The sequence below is a fragment of the Poecilia formosa genome, unplaced genomic scaffold (assembly GCF_000485575.1).
Source record: "Poecilia formosa unplaced genomic scaffold, Poecilia_formosa-5.1.2 Scaffold12, whole genome shotgun sequence".
Lineage (NCBI taxonomy): Eukaryota > Metazoa > Chordata > Actinopteri > Cyprinodontiformes > Poeciliidae > Poecilia > Poecilia formosa.
This window is the reverse complement of record NW_006799951.1, coordinates 652,014-679,163: the sequence shown is the minus strand read 5'-3', so window position 1 is coordinate 679,163 and position 27,150 is coordinate 652,014. Positions and strand designations below refer to the sequence as shown.

The 27,150-nt window shown below is 37.2% G+C and overlaps 1 protein-coding gene across 45 annotated transcripts in view; it reads right to left on the bottom strand.

The window, feature by feature from the left end:
* The window catches only part of kcnma1a (potassium large conductance calcium-activated channel, subfamily M, alpha member 1a), a 157,859-nt gene that overhangs the window by 74,407 nt on the left and 56,302 nt on the right, over positions 1-27,150 (bottom strand). For all 45 annotated transcript variants that reach the window (XM_016667797.1, XM_016667801.1, XM_016667822.1 and 42 more), the window contains one exon: positions 9,294-9,355. In XM_016667797.1, coding sequence (XP_016523283.1) covers positions 9,294-9,355 — 62 coding nt within the window. The remainder of the gene's footprint in view (positions 1-9,293; positions 9,356-27,150) is intronic.

The following is a 27,150-nucleotide window of genomic DNA, read 5'->3' as shown; positions in this document are numbered from 1 at the left end:
AGAGCCTAAGGAAGGAAAAAAAACATACAATTCATCTCACTATGCACACATACTAATCAATACACTCAATACTGACAAAACATTGCGCAAAAAGAAAAATTACAAAATTACAGTAGCACGAGAGTTAATTTTAAGTGGAGATGTACTTTTCCTTCTCACCATCCATGCTCAGGTCACAGGGGCAACGGATCCAGGAGGGAGGTGTCGACAGAACCAGAACCAAACATGGAGAAGCAACATTACGTTTTGTTGCACCACGAATCTGACACAGACTTCCAGTAAATTGCAAAACAGCCGAAACACTCTTTTAGATCAAGGCTGAAAACCTCTTGTTCAGAGTTGCCTTTGATTAAAAATAAATGGAATATTGATGAATATATTTGATTATTTTATCTGATGATTATTAATCCTGATGACATGCATTCCAATTCTTCTTCTTCAGCCTTTATTTAACCAGGATAAAACTCTTTTTAAAAAATCAGCAAACATACATTCCAGTTGATTCAAGAATGCAATCAGAGTTGACTTCTGATCAAACTGAAATACCTCATAACTTCATTCTGCAGTTTTGTTTTGTTTTTTTTCATGATGTTGACAATGAGTAGAATGTGCAAAATTACTTTAAAACGTTGATGGTCAAAATGAGAATAGACTGTTATCCTGAGGCAGACTCATTTTTTGACCAAAACTACAAAAGTATTAAATCTTGAAAGGAAAATGACCAGCAGCCACTGAAAAACAAATCAGATTGGCAAAATGAAGATTTTAAAAAAGACGTTTAACAAATGTAAATAAAATTTGTGGTTAATTTGAACAACTGGTCTTAAAGTTCACTAATAACAATAATGAACTGATTTGAATTGATTCATTTAAAATCTATTGAGGCACAATTTCTGTAAACTGATTCTTGTTCAGGTTCAAACATGCCTCAGATCCATCTACTCTCCACCTATATTTCCTACTAAATTATAGTTAAAGCTGTTCTTTTCTGTAAGTTATTTCATATACATACTTTCACACATAAACACCCATATCTACACAAACACATAGATGGTGAATACTGAAGACACCATTTGGAGTGGTCACTGCTGTGCTCCCCCTCAGGCTAAGGTCTGGCCTGATTCTGAATAACTGCTAATCTTAAGTCATGTGGCCCAAAACACTCTTGGTAACATACAGATAATGGCAGAAAGCAGAAGAGTCCCTAGGATTGAGGGAATCTGCTTTGCTTTATAAGACCGAGTACGCACATTTAATTTCAGCTCTGTACATGTTGCATTGAGCCTTATCATTAACTAAAGTACTTGGAAAAGTACACAGTGGTTTCTCTGTTATATTAAGATCTCAATGGGAAATGACAACCTCATCATTTCAGCATGTGGGTGTTTTTCACTGCTTGATATTTCAGAGCAGCTGAGTGTGTTTCAAACCACTGACATTCATAATGTGAGCCAAGAATAAAAGAAAAATAAGAACCCACCCAATTTTTAATACAACTCCACACTCAGATGAGTATATACAGCTCCAGTCAGGAGTTATATTAACTCATAGACATGAGCGTCACAGTAATTTGGGGTTTTTAAGGATGCATTTGAACCTTTTTATTTATTAATTTATTTCCCCCACACACACACATCTTCACTGAATTTGGAAAAAAGAAAATGGGTTCATAACTTTGGCTTTTTTGACTATTTTATTTTATTCATACTAGGTCAAAATGAACAGGCTTAAGTAAATACATACCACCATGAAGGCTAAACTACCAGAAGTTCTGGAATAAAGATCTTTAGAGCACAGCCAGGAAACAAAAAAAATGGGCCATTATTTCCTCTTCCAGCACAAAACATGTGGTGAATGTATACAACTGAGGTCTGAGAACGGTGGAGGAATTACAGATGAAACACAAGGGGGAATAATCAATTGCCTTTACTTCTCTTTGTATGCGTAAGCATTATGAAATGTTTCGTGGGAAACCTAAGTGCTGTCCTGTTGGAAGAGGGTGGGAGTATTGTACAATGTTTTAATACATTTAATGAAACTGTTTGGGAGGTGTTTTTTTTGTTATTATTATTATTATTTTTCAAAACCTTAGCTGCCAGCAAGACTTATTTTACATACATTGAGGAGATGCTGCAATCTGCGAGTCTGCCACTAGATGTCAGTAAATGTAATAACCTGCTTGTTTAAATGTGGCTGAGAAAACGGTTTGCGTAACACATAAAAAAATACACTTACAAATACTTAAAATCCTATAAAAAAAAATATAAAAAAACCCAAAAACAATGCTACCCCTGAAAATAAGATGTGGATTGTATTTATGCAATGAATCAATCAACAAGGTTAAAGCAAATGTCCACAAGTGACGTTTTTAACTTCCACTCTTCACTAGAAACGTGATGCACGTTGCACACAAATCAGTTGCATGAGAAATGTAGCTTTATTTACTGGGCTTAAATTACGTCATACTAACCAGGTGTTTGTGTTACTGCATTCCTTCACGTGAATCCTTTATCAAACAGGGGAGAGGTAAGACAAGACATGTTGCCAACGTGTGATTTCAATGTCACTTTACACTCTACAATCACAAGGGATCTCTGGCAACACATTGCCAGTGTCCTACAGAAAATAGATCTGCCACAGTTCTTATTACTCTTTAAGTGCTGGCACAGCCTGGGGTTACACCATTCTGTCTGACAGGAGGAGGACACCAGAGAAGGGAAAGAGCATGGGAGAGGAAGAGCCCTTAAGGACAGGAGATCTAAAACTGATTAAAAAAGGCTAAGCACATCTGTACTGACAAACATCAATAGAAGAAGAAGATCCAATGTCCCAGTTAGCATAGACAAACTTTCCAGTCACCCATGTTGTTTTTGTCTGGAGCATGGACTTCTATTTTAGGATGCACAATTCTTCCCCATCGTTGTGTCCTACGATCAAGAACACCAGAAAACGCAGAAAGGTAAAAACTCCATTATTCTCAAGGGCAACAGAAGGTGTTGACGATGACGTTCCAAAAATAGCCCAAACCACCTTCAGTCAGTCAGTGGGAGCCAGTCCTTCGTCAGCCCGGACATGACCTTGGATAGCTGCAGGAGCGACAGAAAGGCCGTCCCTCGAGCAAACAATAACAACGCACTGCTGCCCACTTGACTAATGCTCACAACCATGGTACAACACACACCAAATAAGAGTCATTTCTGTGCTGCACAAACGTCTTCCTGCTCTACTAATCTTGCACACATTTTTAAATACTGAATCAATTGTTGAATTTCTTTCTTTCAAATTGGGAACATGCAGAAAAAGTACATCGTACCAATATGGTTATATTTAGGATTGTATGTTTGTCTTTCATGTGGTGTTCTGAGAAGAATGAGTCTTGCTCATGTAAGACACACTGAAAAGAGGGGGAGGTGAAGCTGAAAAGGAGACTAGATTTGCACTCAAATGATTGATTTAGGTCAAAGCAGCATTACTAAACTAAGAAACAGTTAAGTGCCTACAAGGATAGTGGACAAAAAAAAAAAGTCTTCCAGGGATGCTAAAAATAGATGACTCCGTTTTTATGTGAACTGAAATGGCTTGCATCCCACTACAGACATTTCCCCTACCGAGTCATTTAAAGCACTCTGTGAATGAAAATAGCACATCACCAAAACAAACACAGACATTATGCAGTGTGGCTAGAAACAAAACAAAAAATAATTTAGCAGACACAGCAACATGCACACATCGTCCTGTTCGTTTTTTAGTCTGACCTCAGGTAATTTTATCAAAGCAAAAAATTACTTCAACCAAACCAGTTGAATCTGTCAATAACACATGTGCATCTCTGTAAATTAACATATCATTGAAATCAAGTGAAACTCATATTATATAAAATCACTACACACAAAGTGGGATATTTTATTAAATATTATTTCAGTTAATTGTATAGTTATGACTTGCAGTTTCTCACTCAGAATAATAATTTGCGTCAACTAGTACTTGAAGAAATTATCCAAATCAGATCATTTACAGCTGCGATAAGATTCAAAAATCTTCTCTTGATAAGTAAACACACCATACTGAATAAAATAGGTCATTCAGAGAACAACACTCCTCAGTGTTAATGTTGTTACTGATTGAAAGAGTTTGTTGTTTTCAATATAAATTATGCCGTTAATATGTTTAAAATCAGTGGCGTGATTTTAAACACGCTACCGTCCAATAGACTATACCTGAAAAATATGTTTGTGCAGGACAGTGACAAAAATTATGTACCACACCAAGCAACAGGCATCCAATAATATGGAAATAAATAAAAATACGCCAAGTAAAGCAACAATGCAGAAAGCAATATATCAATGAATATTTAAACAAAATACACAGGCAACAGCGCACATAATTGTAGCGCTCATGTACACAGTCTTTAAAATGCCTTACAAAGTTCTTAATGGTATGTGTTAGGGAATCCAGGTTTGCTGTGGGTTTTCCACTTTTAGTCATTTAATTTCTTTATCCGTGAAAGAGCGTCTAAAAACACTTTGCACCAATAGGCAAACAATTATAGCTATGTTATTAATTTTTATGTTGTTTCGTTCTTTTGCTCACAATGATTATCACCAGTCTTCTACTCTGGTGGGGTGTTGCTGTCCATGGTACTGAGTAGTCAGTTTGACACTGTTATAAGTTAAAGAAGTAGAAAAGTCTAACAGTTAAACCACGTGGTTTATTATGTAACATAACTTAAAATGACGTAACTTAAACTTAAAATTGTTAATTTTAATAATTGTGACTATTAAAAGGCAGCCAGTGTAGAGGTAACAGGGGTTTTGGTGAAATTTATCCAACAACAAAAAAAAAAAAAATGAAGAAAAGGCAATGATGTGTGTAATTTTGCATGGATTTCAATATGTATCATTCACTGTACATGGTGCAATGTCATGCAGGAACTGCAGTGCCGATGCACCGTTATTGGGTAAAGCATATCTAGACTGTGGACATCCAAAATCAGTCACGCTATTTTAAACTCAATGTAAAAAAGAAACTCACCACTGCTGTTCAGATACCAGCTAAATGATTCTCTTTGCTTCTCACACTGAATTGAATCACCTCTAAAGCATCTGCTGTCACCAAAATCTCAATCAATCAATATTTATGTGCTTTATGGAACATCATTAACCCCCCTCCCCTCCCCCCCACCAAAAATTATAAGATAAAGGGATCAGAATAAGCAATAAGTTTGAGTTTTCTTGCAAGGGATTGACAGTAACAGAACAAATGACATTACCTGTAAATCAATTAAGCTTTCCATGAAAACATTTGGTAAAACCTCTTTTACTTTGAGAGAGACAGAGGTTCCAAAATAATAAGTGAGTGCTGTGATTTTTCACAATAAATGTCTTATTATCCGTTAATATGTTGTTGACGCCCAATTAGTAGATAAGACATAAAGCTCAAGTGAGAAAATAGCTCTTAGCTAATAAACTGCTGGCATTCAGAAACTACACCTTATTCAATTAGTCATCAATTTTAGCAAAACCTTCCCCTTCCGTATTTTTTATAAACTCATGTCATTCTTTTAAAGACTAAAATATCGCCCTTGGCACTTCTAAATCCTCTCAGCACCCAAGACGGAAAGGTCCTGCTCAGGGCTACCATTTGTCGTCAGAAAGTCTACAGAGCATGTCTTGCTCCTCTGCCATATTTCTCACCTTACTCCATTAATTAGTCATTAAGTGCTGTTTCTTTTTTCAGAGCTGTCATTGATCTCACACTACTGGTAGAGTTACAGCTACGAGATGCTGCCTTTAAGGTATCTTGAATGCATTTTTGAAAAATTACAAAACTACTCCGGCCATTTAACATGACTGTGCAGGAGCATTCACACACACACACACACGCACACGCGCGCACACACACACAGGCACACAAGTCTGCATGTGTGGCACAGTGAGATCGAGAGGGGAGAGAAATAGAAACTGAACTGGAGCAGGAACAAGGGCATCCCTTTAGGAGCAGCCTGCAGAGACTTTGTCCTACATTCCTCTTTGTTTCATGGGAGCACAGAGGAGGAAAAAAGGAGGGATGGAGGATAAAAGATGAGCCAAGGTATTAAAGCAGATTCAGATGTGGGTGGGTAAGGACGCACGATCCTCCCATTGAAAACGCTGTGAAAATAGAATCGGTTTGGCAAGCGGAGTGTACTGCAGAGGAACAGAACAGGCAGTGTACTGTGATAAGCAACCACATTGTGAAAACAAACAGTAGGAAACTCATTTATATTAATATTGCATCTTGAAAGTTAACAATCCCCTCATTTAAAGTTTGTCGATGTGCTCTGGCAGAAGGGTTTCCTGTGTTTTTTGTGCAACCAGGATAGCACCCTGCAGAAAGGTGGGAACAGTAGGGAGAGTTGCTGTGCTCTATTCAAGTAGGAATACAAAGTACATATTTATATTTAAATACAGTATAAAGAAGCCCCTCAAATGGCTTCGGGCTGCCAAGATATGAATCAATGCCACTTATTTTCCCCAAATGTCTCTTTCTTCAGCACTCAACCACTCCCTCCCATTAGTGTTGCCTTTTTTCCAGACAATTTCAGAATAATTTGCACTTAATCCAGTGGCTAAAATAGCAGATTGGTTGTTGGTAGACAAACCATTGGAGGCTGCCTGGTCCAGGAGAGTGTCCGCCTTCGGTATTTGGGAGAGTAATTGCTTCCATTAAAAGAACGACCTATAAATCTGTGCCTATTGATTGCTCAGTCATTAACATTTAATAACAAAGGAGGCTGAGTGAGGAGAAGGTCATCTGTGAAGCAGTTCACCTTGTGAGTATGAATAATACTGAAAGAAATTGTGTTAAACATCACTTTCTTATTTGTAACCAACCAACCTTTCATGAAAACGGTCAACATGACACACATTGGACTGTTTAACGGGTGAAAATAAAAAAATGTTTTCTGTGCACATGCAGTCAATTATATCAGAAACTTAAGCTGCTGTGACGGAAGCAAGTGTTAGTGATGTTTAAAACCTCCAGGGTGGGATGGATCTCTAGTTTCCAACACAGAAGCATGTACACATCCCAGTGACAAGCTTGACCTAATCACTATGATGAGGGGTCTCGTCTCAATGGGAGCACAAGCGATCAGGGAAGTGCCTCTGGGTAGCCCAATCACACGTAAATACACCCTGTAACAATCTGGAACCAAAGAGAAACATTACAGACAGAAATCAAAGCTTTATGTTAACAATCATCACTTTCTGTATATGTCAATTGCTATTTGCTATATGTGGTACATTATGTTTTCAGGCGTCCATCGTTGTTGTCTTTTTATGTTTCTTAGGTAGAACTGCCAACCTGGCTGAACAGTCCACCTCTGCTCTGCCTGTGGTTTAATTAATGGATCAGTGTAACCATGTCACCAATCATTTAGGATTATTGTTCATGATTTAGATGAAAAAGATTCGACTCAAAACATTTTTAAGTCATTGTTTGATTATTGGAAAGTAAATTTCCCAAGATGGAACATTGTCAGGAAGAAATATCACAGACAAATGACAACAAAGGTAGAGCCACGACAGACTACATAAAGTGAGCCAGGATTTATCCTGAGGTACAAAAAGGATGACTATATTCATGCTAAGAATAAATTTCCACTGGTGCTAAGAGATAAGACTGAACAAGCTGGATTGTAATTTAGATTTATTTCAGCACATTTTAAACAGTATCTCTCTGTGCCTTTGACTAACTTTCCTCCAGGACATAATTTCACAGCTTAAAGACTCCCAATTAAAGTGAAAACAAGCCACAAAAATGTGCATATGACTTTTATTGCAAAGTCCTGCACGTCATCTAAGAGGGAAATAAATCTGATGACAAAAAAAAAAAAAACAAGCAATTTTATAGACCTAGTTTATAGTTTGATAATGTTATGGTAATTAATAATAAAAAACTTAAAAAACTACAGATGATGTATTCAATACCTATAGTTTTGCTTAGTAAATACAATAAAGTCAACTCCAAAGTACAAGCAGTTATATTTTTTAGATACCTTCTTTAAAAGCAAACCTGTTGCCCTCGATCTGAGAAAAAGTGAGACAGATCTCAATGGCTTATCATGATGTGTTGTTGTAACTCTCAAAGTTACAGTTTTCTTTTATTTTGTTGCAGCTCAATATTAGTCAAAATTATTATACATCCTTTAAGAATGTTTAAAATAAAAAAAATAAATACATAATAATAATAATAATAATAATAATAATAATAATAATAATAATAATAATAATAATAATGTGACTTAGAAGTAGAATTTTATATGATTGACCATAACAGTAGTAGTGCTTAGATATGGCACTCAAACAACATTTTACAGATAAAAGTGTTAGAAAAGTGTGGCACGCATTTATATTTATTTAGATTTTCTTTACGGTAATTGTGCCAATTCTTTTCTGCATTGCATCTCAAGCTCCATGTATCATTATCTTCTAACGGTCACATTATTTACTCTACTTTTTTTTTATGTATCCAATAAAATCTAAATAGAATATATTGATATTTGAAGTTGTAATGTGACAGAATGCTAAAAATTAGAAGACATATTAATATTTTTGCAAAGTATTGTATTATGCATATTCATAACACTAGCATGGCATGACAGCAGAGTCTGTGTTTCCTCTGTCTCTCAGTCAGCCTACTCAAGTGGCTTCAATGGCAGCAATTACAGTCACACTGCACACATTCTCTCACCACCTATTAAAATTAGTTAGAATGAACAAAATGATTTAAGCGTCTCTTGTTAGCTGCTGTATTCTGACTTTCCACACTGTGGCACACACCGCAGAGGTGACAAAGACGACAGGCTGACGAAGACAGTGAGAATCCTAAAATCCAAGCTATCCCTCTAAAAGCTAGAAAATGAGTCAATATGTTGAAAAACTAGCTGCATTGGGTATGGGAGAGACGCCAGGACTGCAATCTGTGTCTGGGCGAGCGCCAGCAAGGGATTCACATAAATTGACAACATCCAGAGTCTTGCGCACACACACACACACACACACACACACACGGAGCTGCCTTTGCAACATACACACCGAGTATCCCTGCTGCCATGGAAACTGATAGGCCTCCCATTGACAAAACCTCAAACGCATATGGGTTTACGATAGCATGCATCCCTTCAGTGGTGAGAGGTGAGAATATGTCCATTAAATCTTCAGCACACATAAATCTATTTGTAAATCATAGTAGATCAGTTCACTAGATAAGAATATAGAATGAGTAGTGACTTGACTCTTGGAGATACTTACTCTGAGGAGTCTATAAAGTATATTCCGAGGGCTCCAATGCTGAGAGCAAAGACTAGCACCACCTGAGGAAAGAAGGACAAAAAGGAAATATTACTTGATGTACTCAGTGGCATTAATCTTATAAATATGCTGATTAATGTGGTGGTCAATAAGACAGGAGTTGTGTTCAGCAGCATCGAACATAATCCACAACAGTAGTTACAGCCTCTGTTATTAAATAGTGCATTACCTCCTGCTCTACCTCCTGTCGGCTGTAGGACCCTAGACATTTCATAAAGCATGCACTGAATAATGAATGCCCCCTATATGTCAGCAAATACTGTCTATTGAACCCAGTCAATCCAGCACAATGAGAAAGCAAAAAAAAAAAAAAAGGGACACACAGCTGTCAGAACAAGTGACAGAAGGTGAAGCTACAACAGATGTTTAATATGTTCAGCAGTGCTTAATTCATAGTGTTTGGGGATGGTTGACAAGTATGGAACAGCATCCATAACATCCTACATTGAGTAAATCCTTGGATTGTGGAAAATTTTAACTGTGCAGGAAAGTTGCGCATGTGCAGATGTACCTCTATTACTAATGAGTTTAACTAAGAAGCAGGGGTACGAGAAAGTATTCACATATTATGTTCCAAACTTAAAACCCAATCTATGCAAAACAGCAGCCTCTAATGCCAACATACGCAAGGACTGTGCAGCAATCCCCTCCAGCAGAGCCATCTTGCCAAAATGAGATTTCACATCCCCATCATCATTGCAACCATAACAATCATCATCTTCGCAACAGCTGAGCAGTGGAGCGACACATAATGGTTCCTCCCCAGCGGCCCTTCCTCCCATTCAGCCATCTCACAAAGGAAGCCCACTGTCCCTTTTGATTGTTCCATCCATTATTGATGACGAGAGCTTGATTACTTTCATGCGGCTCTCCTTTGTATTCATTTAATGCATTGCGGCCGATGTATGAAATAAACACCAAAAATCCTACTAAATGTTTTATGGTTTGCCACTTGGACTGAGGATGGTAGCAATAAAACCTTTTGAACCAACGACATTAATGATGGTCTACACAAAGAAGACAATGTGAAGGCTCAAACAGGACACTGTTCTAAAACCAGTCATATTTCATAGGAGAAAGTCAGAAAGGCATAAATAAACTAGAGGACATGGTATAATTCAAATATGACATATATATGTATATACATAAAAGAAACACCAAAGTTAAGTTGAATTAACACAAACTGAGCATTGTTAATGAGTTCTGTATGTTCAGGAGTGTCTGAGAAAATGAATATGTTGCTAAAAAAAAATTACAAATCCTATAGTGGATTCTCTATTGTCATGTATTGTTAGTTTCTAACACTAACTACCGATGGTGCCAGGGCCACTTTGACAGTGCAAGTACTCAACAAATTAAAAACTTTTTCTGTAGTTGCAACCTGGTTCTCTACTGGGCCTCTACAGAACTTGACAATCTGCTGAGACAGTAATTTAGTCGTTTGATTCAGGTGTGTTGGAGAACAAATCCATCTTTAAGATGTAGTCATACGACTTGGTTGATGCAAGTCTCAAAAAGTGAAGATAAGGGCTTTATTTAAAATTCACACCCTGTATCTATGTCTGTTACCTAAACTTTTTTATTACCAAGCCAGCAAATAAAGACTGCCTATTGTCTGGCCACAACACTCCTTAACTTCCACATTTAAACAGCTTTAAATTGCTATATTTTGGAACTCTACAGAAAAAGGAAAGTGTGGCAGAGAGACACACCAAATAAAAACAATGCAATTAAAACAACACTGCAACTGGCAGTCCTTTAATTACAACATTAACAACACAAATGGTAGCATTTCCTTAATGAGTCTTTAAACAATGGGATGCATTTAATCATCTAGTTCATTATTTAAACCAAACTATGACTAGATAATTCCCACTGAACAGAAATTCGTTTGCAGTTTAAAATTCATAAACTCTTTATCTGTAAAAAACAAAACAAAACAAAAAAAACAAAAAAAAAAAAACTTTTGATGAGTTGGATGTATTTTTACACCCCTACAAAGTGAAAACATAAATCAGGTTAAAATTTTATAAAAGGAAATTGTGTTCCTAGTGTGGCAGTAATTGAGGAGTAAAATGTTAAACAGCTTCCAAATTTTACAGAACCTGTTTAAACAAAATCAAACCACCAAGTCTCTAGACATCCAACAACAGACTTATGTTTTCTTAGTGAAGCTCCACATGAAACATCTTTAATACCTAAAACCACAATTTTAAGGATAACACACAAATTGACAACACATTTATTTCTTTAGGACATTACATTCTGGAGCACGTAAGAGAAAATTAACATTTCCTTGAAGATAAGCTTCTACTCCAGCAGCAGAAGCAAAGTAAGGGTAGGAATAGAGGGCTGGAAATGGGCCGAGAATTGAACGGTTGTTGAAAAGCCAAGCAGATAACAGTGAACACCCAGAGATGAGCTGAAGAGATAAGAAACACCGTGATCTTAAACTGACCCAGTTATTCAGCTGTTAACAGCCCTTCCACCACCTTCCACCCCCTCTTCCTACTCTCTCTCTGAAAGGGTTAGGATAATTTGTTTCAGAAAATCAAAACCCAGCATGTGTTGAAGTGTACTTGCTGCCACTGTAATCACTGCAATTACTTTAAGGTTTATGAATTAGAAGCGTAGAGGTTGAGAGTGAGTCATACTTGTTACCAACTGCAATCATGTCAGCAGTACAGCATGTGACAGATGTGATGTCTGTGTTTCCTCTTAAATAGCTGTGTAGGTTTTCATCGGTGTATCCCTTTCTATATTTAAAGCGCTAAGCTATATCTGTCAGATGTTTTCCAAGGTGCACTTTAGCAGGCAATAGTGGAAGAGTGCAAGTATAAACCGGGCTGCGACAAACGTGTGTGTCTTAACTTTAATGCGCGTGGGTTTCGGGTTCCAAGTACTGCAGGCCTGCTAAAGACGGCAGCTCTCACATGACACCGTCAGAATTATAAACACATAATAATTTACCCACCTAACCACACGATACTCTGTTTATTTGACAGTCAAAAGAACTTTATAAGCACACAGTGGCTCGCTTGTGGAAGTGCCTTAAAAGTGAGCCAAAGTCTTACACTCGACTTCCTTCTGCGACAGGGATCATGTCTGATGGCAAAGAGCGCCGGCCCAGCGACGAGACAGCCGCAGAGTCTCAGAGACAGGTGAGGCAGGCTGACAACTTACAGGATAATCACTTCACATAAGGGTCAACCACCAAGGTCAACAACCACTGAGTAAAAATCACTCGTCCTCTTCATATTTCTGTTGGAGGCAGATTGGGGAAAAGAAGCGTGTGTGTGTGTCTACAGTTAAATGAAATGCATAGAAAAGCAGCTTTTTAGGGTGACTGGGTAAAAATGACAGAAAAAAAAAGGTTTCTAGTTTAAATCGAAGCAAAATCACAAAACTTGAAATCCCATTTCAGATGTTTTAAATTAAACATGGAAATCCTCTGTAGATAAGGTATTTACTGATCTTTTAACCCAGCCCATTTTCGTAAAATCTGAAATGCTCCTTTAATGCTGACATAATTAGCGCGTAATTTTATCATCCCAATTATGTTTTATGATTTTCACAACCAGCAGGCTTAAATGAACATAAATATAACATTCAACCACAAGTGTTTTATTTATAACCCATTCATTTTTATCATTATCCAACTCATCCCTTTGCTGTCAACAAGTCCTCGTGCCACCATTTTTAAAAGGTAGTAAAATCATGTCATAATTATTATTATGCGTGTAAAGCAGTCTTAAATTAGTGCTGTGCAAAAATCCTTCACCAGGAGGCTTCTTGTTTCCCATCAACTCAGGCTTTATTAGGATGAGAGATTCCCTGAAACTGAATCCATTAGGCACGTTGTTCTACACAACTGAGTCTGAGTATAATTACATTTATTTGAGCCATAATTGCCATAAATGTGCTTTTTACTATGATCTTTTGCTGTATTAATAAACTGAGAAAAACTGAAATGAGTTTTGTGGTGTACTGGGAATTATTTTTATGACAATAAAGGATTGCTTATGGTACTAAACCGTTCACTGCTATGTCTCTAAAGACTATATCCATCTAAATAATGTTCCTAGGCAGACGCTCCTTTCTTAATCACACTAACGTTAGCAGCTGTGAACACGCAGCATAAAAACGATCTTATTGGCAGGCCGCTTTTTTTGGTGAGATCAAAGGATTTGTTTTATTTGTCACATCGGCACACACCAAGATGCATTCTGTTTTCAAACTCGTATTGAGCCTCAGGTCAGAAAATACAGGAGAGATTTGACTGAAAGTATAAATACCCAGAATGCACGAATATTTTAAAAGGCCACTGGCTGTTTGAGCTGTAGCAGATGAAACTGTAATGATTTTTAACCGGTCACAAGCAAAAAAAAAAAAAAAAAAATGTAAAAAGTTACTTTTTACTTAATTTAAGACAAACATTGTTTTGTGTCTTAGTCATTCAGGTTGTTTTTTAAATGCTATAAAATGTTTAGCTGCAATAAAGTATTAGTCCTTAATTTATAACTACATATGCATTTGCAAAATACAATTTACATCTTATATAAACCACATAGAAAGATTTTCAGAAAATTGTTAGATCTTTGGTTACATTTTCCCATCAAATTTCTTTCACATAATTTCTGAGATTACACGAACAAGTCTCGTTGGAACCAGGTTAGGAAATTACAAAAATAAAGAAAATAAATAAATAAATTTCTGCCACCAGCACAAGCCTTGCTTGGTGTCGCCAACCCAAAGAAAAATGTCGCTTGCTTTTAAAAGCATGTCTGATGCTTTAGCCAGAATAGATTTCAGAGGTCCGTAGCCAGGCGAAATTCTGTCTGAGCCGTTTTACTATTTCTGCTTATTTATGTTTTTTTATCTGCAAACTTTCAGCCTGTCATGCATCAAACTTCAAAGCAGGTTTTAAACAAATGAGAAGGGCTGCAGTGCATAAATATTCATTCATAGTTTTTATAGATTTTACTCACAATTTACATGACAGTGGAAGAGAAGAGACGCAATTATCCGAGCTCACACCACAAGGTTTTTACTGCAGTGCACAAATCTGCATGCACTCCAAGGGTTTGCCTTTATAATTTGCACTCCAGCATCATTTGTCTTTGGTTCACTGCATAAATAAGGAACTGAACATACAAGAAAACCCAATAACATGTCAGTGCATTAGTTGAGAGTGTAGGCCTCTCAGGGACATGTCAACTAATGAAACCTGCATAAAACTTTAATGGCACACATCCATCCATACTGCAGCTCACATTGTTATGTCCCCTTTTTCTTTGGCTCAAATGGCAGGGGGGTGATAAGCAGCTACATGGAAGTATATATGATCTGGCAGTGTGTCAAAAACACACACTCTGTATTCTAGTCTGACACTATATAACTCAACCAGAGCTGCAGTTTCCAGTCTTCGAATATAAAGATGTAGAGGCTCAATTCTAATCACATCCAAGCACCATAGGCATTGACCAAAAATGCAAAGAAAAATGTGAAGTTTATCATTTTGGTGATAACCAAAAGACTCATCAGGGTGGAAGAGTTCACGGCAGGAAAAGGCTAAGGTGGCTATTTTTTGTAGAATCATAGAATTTAAAAAATAAGGCAGAAAAAGAGATATCGACAGAAATATGTCACCCTTTCATTGGTTCACTCTGCATCTTTGCTATTTCATGCTTTTGTGGTTTCAGTCAATTTGTGCCTTTTCTAGCCTACCGTAGAAAAGGCAGTAGTTTGAAAATGTGAACAAGCAAAATATCTGCAGGAGATTTCAGTAGATACGAATAAGGTCGAATGAATTACGGAAAAGTTTCTGATTAATCTTGTTTTGTTTTTGTTTTTTTGCACAGCCCTATGTTTTTGAGTTTGCTGGATTTGGGAACATGTTTTGGAAACCTCAGTAATAATGTGTGGTTCTACATTCTATCAGCTATTTAAATTTACTTAGCTGATTGTGATGCAAATGGCATTTTAAAATACATCGGCTAAAAAAAACTAAAAAAAACAAAAAACATTTTTTGTCTTTGGCATAATTCAGCTAAATAGTGACTAATCTCTCAAACACACAGAGGATCGTTTCCTCTACTCCAAATATAGATAATGAATGACATTGTGATTCAAGCTGCTGTTGCTAAGTCCAAGCAAAACAAAAAGAAAATCAGGAATGGGAAATCACCTTGTTGCATCTCAAATTCAGATTGTAGATACTGAAACACAAAATCCACAAAACAACTGCATTTGCTGTGTTACATTTCAAGACAGTGGAAAGAAATGGAAAGTTCTCTACTAAGTCCTCACAATACTGAAAAGTCAACTTCACACTGACTCCCAATAACCAACCTCTAATCACAAAAAAGACTTTCATTAAAGATGCATTCCTTTAATACATTTAAATTTTTACATTAAGAAACTCATAATTTTCTTGTTTTATTTCTAATAACACCCAAATATGGACTTCATTTGAGTAGTATCTATCTACACCAGTGGTCCCCAAACTACTTCCCCAAGTTCACAAATAGCAACTATGCAGTTGGTAACGGATTAATTGGATTAATCAGTTCAGTTAAATTTAAACTTGTCAACTTTTTCTTCTTTAACCGTAATAAATGTAATATTCAATTGACCTGTTATGACTTAAATTTTGAGTGTCCGCCCCCCTCTGCTGCTGCTGCATCGCTGTGGAAAACCTGGAGCGGCAGAGATATCTGCAGCTATACATGCATGTTTACTAGTTTAAAAAAAAAAACAACGTTGGGGTTGTGGCTTATAGTCCGGTGCATTTAGGCACTCCTGCAATCGTCAGACGTTTTCTATTACAAACTGACTCCGGCCCCCCAGCAGAGAAGGGAAAGTTATGTGGCCCTCACATGAAAAAGTTTGGGGACCCCTGATCTACACCAACGTGAGATAAGATGTTGCAAAAAAATGCTAAATCTTTTGTCAAGGTTGCCAGAAAATAGTGAATCCAAAAATTAAAGATGAAAATAAAATTAAATATAGAAGCTTTATAAAAAAAAATAACTCCCCTGCACTGAAATGTCTTCAACTTTTATTCCAGTCATGGCGTGAACTTGAAGCTCTAGATCTCCTGATAAAGTTCATCCGTCAGCTGCTTTTCATTTCAGAAGCTGCTATACGTGCAAGTTTATTTCTATGAAAACTGAGTTTTTATATCTGATTTCTCAGGTGAGCGTGGAGGAGGAGGAAGAGACTGAAGGCCTTATATAACATAGAGAGAAGCCGCATCACGCCTCTTATCGCATCTTCTGCCCAACTCAGTCCCCGAACTCCTTTTGTGTTACCATCCAAGGTCGTGCAGACATCATCTCTGGAGATGAAACCCTGCAAATAAAGGATTGCTGGAAGGACATGAACCTGTCCTTCATGAGGCAGCTTTTGTCATTCATCCATAAAAGGCATACTTTGTAAAAAGAAAAAGTAATCCAAGCCATCTGAAAATGCGGCAAAAGTGAAATCAAACTTGTTTTTGCCTTTTTGCAGAGGTCCTGATATCTGTTAATTTATTTTAGTCTATAAACAGTAAATAACAATCAAAGAAAGCATCCAGCTCATGAGAGGAGACTACACACAAAGACAAGATGGAATGAGATTTAAATTATTATAAATAAATTGACCCTTGTGCATATACGGGGTATTTTGCTCGACAACTGTTACAATAGTCAAAACGCCAAAAAAAAGCAAAGAAAATGCTCTTTTTGCAACTTTACAAACAGAATGTTTTAAGTCTCAATTTGTCTTAAAGAAACTCTAATCTGTGTAGAATCAAACTAGTTCAGGTTTGATTGGTTTAGATTTTGAACTAGATTTGATTAGAAATAGTGTGAACTTGGCTTGGGTCAGCATTCAGCACCAAGACTTTGCAAAGTTAAGCGGTCCTACATGCTAAAATTTGAGGTTATCTTCTGGTTCTAAGTGATTTTTAAATAAAGTGCTGGAAAAACAGCAAATACCTACAGGACAATAAAGTAACAGACCACTTCCCTTCCTTCACCTGTTTATGTGAACTTCTGGTCAGCTGGCTGAAAGAAACTTAATGCACTTGTTATATTCCTGGTTCCACAAATTATTATCGTCTCATGTAAATGTAGGGTTGACCTCTAACCCCATTAGCTCCCTCTCCTGATATTTATCTTGACATTTGTTAAGATCCTAACATCTCACTCGAAATGCATTATAAATCGTAAAATTAGTAAACTTTTTAAATCTTTTTGAAAACAAAACCTGTTCATGTGTTTTGTTTTTTTTTCTTTTCTTTTTTTTAGTTTAACACCGTGACCTCACAGACAAAAGATTTCCACTCAAAACTGGAGATTTGCATTTGTTTCTGCATAGTTTGCACCATCTCCTTGTGCCTTTTTTGTTAGTCATTCCCCCAGGTGCACTGGTTTCCTCCCACAGTTCAAAACCCTCATGTTGGAGTAATTGATAATTCCGAATGTAAGGTAGACGTGAAAGTGTGTGTGCACGACTGTTTGTCTCATTTGTGTCGTCGCTGGTGTACTGCACATTGGCAACCTGTTCAGAAAGAACCAATATCTGTTCGCTTGTGACAACTGGAAAAGCCCCAAGGCAGCATTTAAACAGGAGGAGGTATTAGTCAAAAAACCTTACCATTCAGGAAAAATAAACATTTTGTAAGATATTTAATCAAACTCAACTTTGGGAATTGTCTTCTTTTCTTGTTGTTTTACCCAGATCTGTCATATTGTATTTTATTCAGAAAAAGTATTTCTCTATATGATTAAAGAATGTTAATCATAGAGATTAACATTATTTAATCTATATTAAAGAATAGAGATTAAATATAGATTAGTTAACTACGCTTGCTTAACTAAGCAAGCATAGTTAATCGCTATTGATCGCTGAACTACGCTTGCTTCCAAAATAATAAATAATTCAGTTTTTACATCACAATGGGGAAAACGTATTTCCTTTCATTCAAAATCAAAAAGCACAATAATGTTTGTGTCAACAAGATCTGTTTGGTAAATGGAAACTGTCTGAAAAATTATGAGGGCTTCCAAACAGAGTCTTACAGTTTTCTTCTTGTCAGGCTTCCAGCAAGGGGGGATTTGATTAGAGCATGATTTATAGCTTTATGCTAACAGATTCTCTCTCATGAGCAGCAGACATCTGCAACTCCTTTGAAGTCAACATTGGGCTCTTGGCTGCTTCTCTGGTTTAAGCTGAGCTCTTAGTAGGTTTGTAGTTGTGCCATGCAATTTTGTAAATGGTGATCTATGAAAAGTTAAAAAGATGTTGGATGTTGCTTTTATAACCCATCCCTGCTTAAACCCATCTACATCTTTGTCCCCAATCTACCTGCTTGCCGTTTCTTCTCTGGTGTTCTGCAACAAATAACCATGCAATTCACAAAACAGATGTATATACCATTTAAATGTTGCATTTAAATAAGATTAGTGAGAGAAAAGGCTTCAAAATGTCAGAAGAACTGTCCCCATACTTGATCAGCTCCCTCAGGGTGTTAAAAGCAGTTGCAACAACCCTACCTGGTCCGGATCTGGACTACAACAGATGAAAGTGGTCCACAGGTGCAATAAAAATACTGCATTTGGCCCAGATGTGGCACAGATACAGGAGTTTTTATTTGATTTTCTGCCTGATTTTGCCCAGACTCCAACTGAATCAGAGCCAAAACAATTTTTGCAGATGTCAGGAAGAAAGGCTCATGATCCCAGTCTAGTGCGGAGCTGGCTCTTGTGTGCAAAAACCTCCTCTGACTCTTGTGCAGATCTGGTGACTTGTAAATGCATTTGGCCCAGATATGAATACTGTCCAAGACCACCCCACCCCACCTCATCATCACAGCATGCTCAGCCCAGCCGCAGTAGTGCAGCACAGGGCAGGGAAGGCCCAGATCTGCAATCCAGTGGCGCGGTGCAGGTTTCCATGACAAGTCAAGCACAGGGTGCAGCGTAGCAGATGAAAAAGCACACAATGGACAAGGCCTATCAAAGCTATCAGATTACGCTGCTTCAATACATTTCACAAAAGATTTAGTGCAGTGTATCGTAATCATGTTCTAAAAACAACGGTTCTGAAACCATCTTTAACAACTTATCGCAAACCCCTTTAAATCCTTAATTTACTGACGCTAGTGTAGATGCTGCCCAAGTCTATTTTTTTAACGTCTTAATTTATATTGTAGTTTATTGCAAAGGGGATTGTAGAATTGTGGTTTGTATAATTCACAGGGAAAATCGCTCTAATTAGTATTCATTGCTGTGCCTTGTTGAGTTACTTTTCACCACAAATTAAGACTGGCATTTTAAAATGAGTAGCTGTAGCTGATTGTACTACAGTAAGTTTGTTTTATTTTTCTAATTTATATCTAAAATGTATTTATAAATTAAGTTGTACAACATGGATGTAAATATTTTCTCTTCCCTTTAAGCCATGAAAAACTGAAAAGTATTCCTGAAGAACTGAATGCACGTCCTGCCGTTGTTTTCTTTTCATCAGTGTCTTACTGGTGGAGGTTGTCATGTCCAAAGTAACCACTCTACACCCGTTGACTTCAAGATGCATTTTCATGTTCTGTTGCTTTCTTTCAGCTGCTAAGGAATCCATCCTCGGATTTTACTCTGCAGAAAGTTTGTTGCAGTGTTCCAAAGTGCAAAATGTTGTTGGTTTTAAGTAGCCTGTCAAACTTGCACCTTATTGGCTGAGACCAATAACACAGGCATTTGAGTAGCCAAAGACAATTATGCCTGCTGGTCAGTTTTACTCTGTTAACAAGCTGACTTGGAACACAAAGAGCTGGTACTTAAAACATGGTGTGATTTCTTCTTCATTCAATTAGTATATTTTACAAAAAAGAAACAAAATAAACTCACTCACAGAAATTATTCTTATTAAATCACTATTCATAGTGTGGTGAGTAAATATGTGACTTTCCACAGTAAAACCAGGAACATGTCTTCAGACCAAAAACTGAAAATAGATATATTAAAAAAACAAACCCATACATTTCTGTGAGTGAGTTTATTTGTATTTGTAAACAATTAAGCGCAACTTTGTGTCAGTCCATCATATAAAATCCCAACACAGCACATAGATGTTTGTGGCTGTAATGAGACCAAATCAGAACATTTTATGAATACTTTTTATGCAATTAATGAGTACTGACTTTGGGAACTAAAACCTAAAGAAAAAACAACATAGTATCATACTGAAACGTCCTTTCTTTCATCTCTGATCACAGATCTTCTCACACAAATCAAAATTCCATGTTGCTACACTCTAGGAAATTGCTCCCTTTAACCTTTGAGGCCCATTTCAGACAAATGCCCACACACTGTTGCACCTCGGTAACACAGACGGCAATTGACAGAGGAGAAGGTGGAAAGGGGGTCGTTATGAAGGAAAGCCTTTTGGATCTGACAGGATGACAGCTCCTAAAATGAGCACCTGTCTGTGGGAGATGAACAGAAGGTCTGTGGGGATCTGTTCCATACACATAGGACAACCTGTCTGAAAAATCATCTCTAAAAGCTTCTCTACGGCACCTTTGATTCTGAAAAGGAAATATTTTTTTTGCCACTCGAGCAAAATGAAATCACAACGCCCACGCATAATTCATGTGAAATGCATTGATACCAGAGGAAGGGAGGCCATCCTTCCTCACAGCATCACCTTTGAAGGGCGGTCTTTTGAAACATGACCTTCAGGGAGGAGGCAGGGAAGAGAGGAAATTAAAAAAACGAAAGCGAGGTTGGCAGACGATGGAAGGATGAGGGAATATTGGATAGAGCACTTCACCTCCAATGAGACATGGGGAGCATTAAGAGGTGGCGGGAACGTGGGAGAGCAAAAAAAAGAGACTGGAAGAGGAGGAAGAAGCTTGAAAAGATGGAAAATAGAGCATGTCCTCGAAGGCGCAGCAAGAAATTAAATGGCACAGCATGTTCACGCCTGCACAATGCATCTTCACCTCACTATGCGCTTGCGAGTGCGTGCATACGATGTGTTCAAGTCTTCACTGTCACCATATGTTCAACCTCTGACTTTGCCTTCTTTCAGGATACAGAAGGGCGGAGCCTCGATGGGATTTATCCAGCACAGAAAAGATGAGAGAGCGCATGTGAGCAGCCTGCAAAGAGCTTCTGACAGAGGGAAAATTCTCCACCGTCGCATTCAGTGTCCAGCTGTCATCTAGAAGATGAAGTTCTAGATGGTTTCCAAGGGAAACTGCATAGTGTTAAACGAAACTTGCTTCTACGGCACTGAGTTACCACAATGTGTTTAATGCACATGTGTAATACCCGGGTCAGACTCCAGCTCCAACATGTAAGGTTGGATGGTCAGGTCTTCCATTACTGATGTCTTTAATAAACCTTGGAATAAAATGTTTCTCTGCTGGTAGATAATTGTATCGATGCTTTCAAACTACAAAAATGGCAAATGGACAAAACGAGGTAAAACACGCATCAAATGAGCTACAACAGTGAAAAAAACTGAGCACTGCAGAGCTCTATTTTATATAGACCATAAGTGAATGATTTCTATGTGATAAAGGATTTTTTTCATCTCAATTTAAATATTCATAAGGCTGTAAAGTTTTTTTTTTTTAAAAAGGACCATAAAATAAGTGTACATAAAAAGCATTTGACTTTGAAAAATGAATTTAGACAAAGTAAAATGAACACAAAAACTTAAACCACAAACTTGTGGCTTAAGTTTATGAGTCATGACTATTAAAGCTATTATTTTTAACACTTGATTTAAGAAGCTGAAAATGCTTCAGACACAACAACTGAGTCGTACAGATGAACACAGAGCTACAACAATTATTTGGCAGATCATCCATCATGTGCACCTAACCACATGTGAAATATGATAAAAACACTGCTTCTTACCCATTTTGAATTAATCAAACTTTATTCCTAGAGCAAATAGGAAATTAAGATAAGTACACAACATAATACAAATTGAAAAGCTGCTGTGGCTGAGGAGACACTGGATACAGAAGAGGGCTTTTGAATCTCTAAGATTTTATATAAAATTCTCATAAAAGGATTTTGATATTACGTTAAATTCTGTCACAACTGTCAGATAGTACTTTTAAACCCCAAGTCACATTGGGACACATGCACATTTTGTTTTTAAGAAGAAGGAAGATAGAATACTATTAGAAAAATGAAAATCTAACATTGCCTTACTTTGCATTTTACACCTTAACTGACATAATTTCCCTTCAAGAAATTAAATTAGACAAATGTCATCTCACCATTTCAACGCTGTAGAGAGGAGATGAACTATCTGCAGGACTATGTTTTAGTTTTTTTTTTTTTTTAAAAAGACAGATATTATGGCAAATACCCACAATACATCTGAAACAAGTTTAATACAGCATATGATATACAAAGACGACAAAAAAAGGACAGCCATTAGATTACAGCTATTTAAAGAAAGTCCCCCCAGATATGTCCCACATATAGGAAAAGGATAATTGAACAGTCATTCAATAGCAGCTATAGCTGACATACAGAAAAAAAAAATATGTGGTGTACAAACCTAATTTATAATTTATAATGAAAGTGTATTCCTAAAACTCTCCCAGTTCTAGGAATAGATGAAGCCCTGCTGGCACAAGAACCTGAAAAATTCATTTTTCACCTTCCCTCACCAAAGTGAAGCTGCTGGGGGAAAAAAGACCTCAAGACCTCTCCTTAGCCTTCTGTCAATCACGGAATCCTTCAAGTTTTAACACCGGGTATGGCATCTGTATTATGGCATTTGTGAAACAAGCAAGTGAAACAAAAATCTGAGATAACCACGCTGCTTTAATCTGGAGCAGAATATCAATGCTATCAATTCATGTCTGTACAAGTGTTTAATTCCAACCAGGGAAAAACAGATAAAATAAGCATTGCACGAGAAGATTTTCTTTGTGCAGCAATAAAAGGGACAGCATTTACCTCGACTCTTAAAACAAACCAATACCATAATAATGCAATCATAAAATGTGGATCTGGCAGGATAAGTAAAGATGGTTTACTTTCTATATACTAAAAGGCTGTGTTTAAGTAGCTGTATGTGGTCTACAGACCATAATATATTCAGGTCACTGCACAGTTGGCCAGGCAGCAGTTACTGCCACACAATCCCATTATATACGTTAAATTACAGCATAAATCACTCCTGCCAAAGTTAATAATATCAAAACTTTATCACACTTTTGCCTTCTCTGTTGCCGTTCTGTCAGTGCAATTACTTTGCGTGATGCATATTACACAATTCAACACAACCTTTCATTTCTCCCCCTAAAAGTCTTAGTGCCTTTGGCTGCCATGGGAACAGCAAGGCCTTTGCAAATATGGCATTAGAAATATTTCTCCACTATAAGGTTGAAAAAATGTGCTTCCATTTAAGTAATCAAACTGTGTGCCTGCCCTATATTCTGCCTAATTTTCTTTTAAAACTACCTCAGAATGACACCAAAACATCCCCCTACAGACGACTTGCTTCGTCTCTGATGAGATGCAATGGTAACATGATCTTTATCTAATTAAATCAGGGTTTCGTTTAATTTCCTGAAGGTTAATGAGTTTATCATCTGTGTCAAAGCCCACTTTCTCCTATGAACAATGTAGCGATTTCAGCTCTGGATGAAAGCCCGAGCGCAGCAAAGAGATCACAGAGACGGAAAGGCTGCATTTGTGTCCTTGATTGTCAACCGTCTCTCGAAAAGAATAGCAGCATCTTGGTGCGTTCTGCCTCTGTTTGTGATCTGCTGCATCCAATCAGGAGTCACACACACACACACACACACACAGCCTGCAGGACTAAAAAACAACACATGACTGATACCTTCACCCTTTAATAACAGAGGGAAAAGTGTCACAGTAAGCCCCTCAGCAGCTGCTTTTACCAAACAAAACCCACAGTTAACTGCAAGGAGCAAACATAATTAAAGGAAATTTCATACTAAGTTTCAGTGTTATTTAAAAAGCCTTCTGTGTATTATTATGGTTTTAGGACACTGCAGTAGCAGAGGAACAAAAAGGTAATTTGCAAATGGTTTGTGGCCAATTTTCCCACTCTGGTGTGTATTAATAGATGAATTTGTGCTGCAAAGTATTTCATTTGGTAGATTAGTCTGGGTCCCACAGCTAAAAGTAATTCAACTCCATTACAAAAAGTATTTCAGGTCCATTCGTTTTAGGAATAATCTAAAACTCATCTTTCAGGCTTTTAATAACTCTGAGATTGCAATTCAATAAGATTAGACTCCAGATTATAATAAAGATACAGCATGGGTTTTAGAGAACTTAAGGCTACATTTTATGGTTTTTGAAGACAAAAACCATAAACCATCATCAGTTAAAGCCAAGTGAAAAAAAGTGAGAATGCCTCATTAAATATTCAGTTCTTTTAAAATCATTTTTTGGCTCTAGCGAACCTCATTTTTACAGTACATTGAGAGGAAAGTGGATTGTGAAAGAGGGAGAAAACATGCGGCAAAGGTCAAAGGGCCAGGACTTAAACTTGTGATGGCCATGTCAAAGACTGAGGCCTCTGTACATGGGCTGCTCGTTCTACCAACTGCGCCACCACGGGACCCATCCCCTCAAAAAAATTCTTCTTTTAGCAGACACAAAAGGAACAATTATTCACTTTAACCCAAAACTATGAACCAAAGGAGTTGTCGGTGGTTTAAACAGGACAAGCCTCCTTCAGAATGTTAAGTACCAATGTCCAAAGCATTTCAAAGTAAGAAAAAAGCAGGTTTTCATTCTCAAAGAAAGGGCACCTGTTAAAGCTAAATGCTCGTATGGTACTGACTTCACACAAAGTCCAGCTCATTTTACATTCCCACTGACCATGGCATGCTGGCTTGATTGACTGCTGACCACCACACCAACAGCCATATCAATACTGAACATCCAACATGTTCCTTGGTGAAAAGTTCATCTGTCTGCAGCCTCAAATGCAATTTACGTGATTAGATTTGTTATTTGACTGACTTTATAATTTAATTATCCTATCCAAATTTATTTTTGTCATGATTTGAAGGGAAATGGTTTTGTTTTGTCACGTTGGTCTCTGGATTTGTGCTACTTTAGGTAAATTTTGGTGAAGTTTTTCTTATTCCATGCTCATCTTGTCCAGTTATTGTCCTTTTCGGTCCTTTATAGGATTCTATTTAGTTCTAGTTCTGATTTGAAGACTTTGCAATATGTATGGGATAAACAAATTAACATACAAGGATAAAACTACTCCATTTAAATGTAATTTACGTAGACGAAGTACAGGTGTAGGTTTAAATCTGGGCTATTTATAGATTTTAACATTGACCTATGTCTAAATGAAGTCTATGTCTGGGCTAACATTACCATAACATCATATTAAATATATAAAAAAAGAACTGCAGCTTTTATTTTAGCTTAGATTTTAGACTCACACGAGAGTTTTCATCTCAAACGACACGATCAGGATGATTCCAGACATCTCAAATGAATTATAACTTTCCAAAAGTATCCCTTTGAAAAAGTGTCTATAAAGAGAATAACTACCAGGAGGGAAACAAAACGGTGAACTGAGGGCACAAAGCTCATTCCATTGAATAAGAGATGCGAGATGCTGCCTCGGTGATCTGCCACTTGTGGGAATAACTGTGAATGCAACGGGCCAAGAGAGCCAAACATCTACAGCAAAGTAATAAAACAGGATAACAAAATGGAGACATTATTCAGTCTTCAGAGGATTGCTGGTCTGGCCTTTTAGTGCCGTTGTCAGGTGGAGGTTTATGTCAGTATTACCTCAGCTAAGAAGTCCTATGATATCGCCCTGCTGCGCTTTGCATTTAGTTTATAGAGACGGTTATGCCAAACTATACAACACTAAAAGAAAATAAAAGGTGTAAAGTGATATGAGAAAAATAAGTTGGAGTATCAAGTCTCTACTTACAGCAGATCCACCATTGTATAATGTATGATTAACAAGTTATATACAGGTGCATCTGAAAACGTTTTAATATCATGGTAAGGTTAATTTATTTCAGCAACTCATACATCATTTACAGCCTTCATATCTGTCATTTTCCAGAACCATGGCTTAGAGATAATGTGAGCACAGGGCCTTGAATAATACAGAACTATAAAAATAGATTTTTAACACAGAAATGTCACCCTAATGAAGATGATGTCGACTCTATGCCTTTCCAGCTCGCGCTCTCTCTCTCTCTCTCCCTCTCTCTAACCATAGTCTTCTCACAGGGAAAGCTAAATGTAAAGTGGTCACTTGACCTCAGCACAATAGTCCAATCATGTTTTCTATGGAAAGGTAAAACACTTCCAATATTGTACCTGGTTCAGGAGTTGCTTAACACAACACATTTCATAGTTGTAGTCTACATTTCTATATTTTGGATTCATCCAGGGTGTGCTTTTTGAAGCACCGACTCCGACAAAAGCCTGCATTTTGTGAAACGCCTCTACGTTTTTTTTTAGCAGGCATTGTTTTCTTCTCAAGGCTGTGGCTTGTTGCTTGCGCTACCACATGTTTTCCCTCTACTCAGTTTTCCACCAGGATGTTTGGACGCGGTTCTCTGTGAACAATCAGCTTCTCCTGCCTGCTGAACAGCTGTCAAGTCAGCAGCAGTCTTAAAAATCCCTGATATTGGTTATTATTTGATGTTGTCAAGTTAACAGAAATTCATTTTTGTATTTCTCTCTCGCTTTTTAAAGTAAAATAAATTTACTTTGCGATTCAATTTACATTTACTGAGCTGCACCTGTAA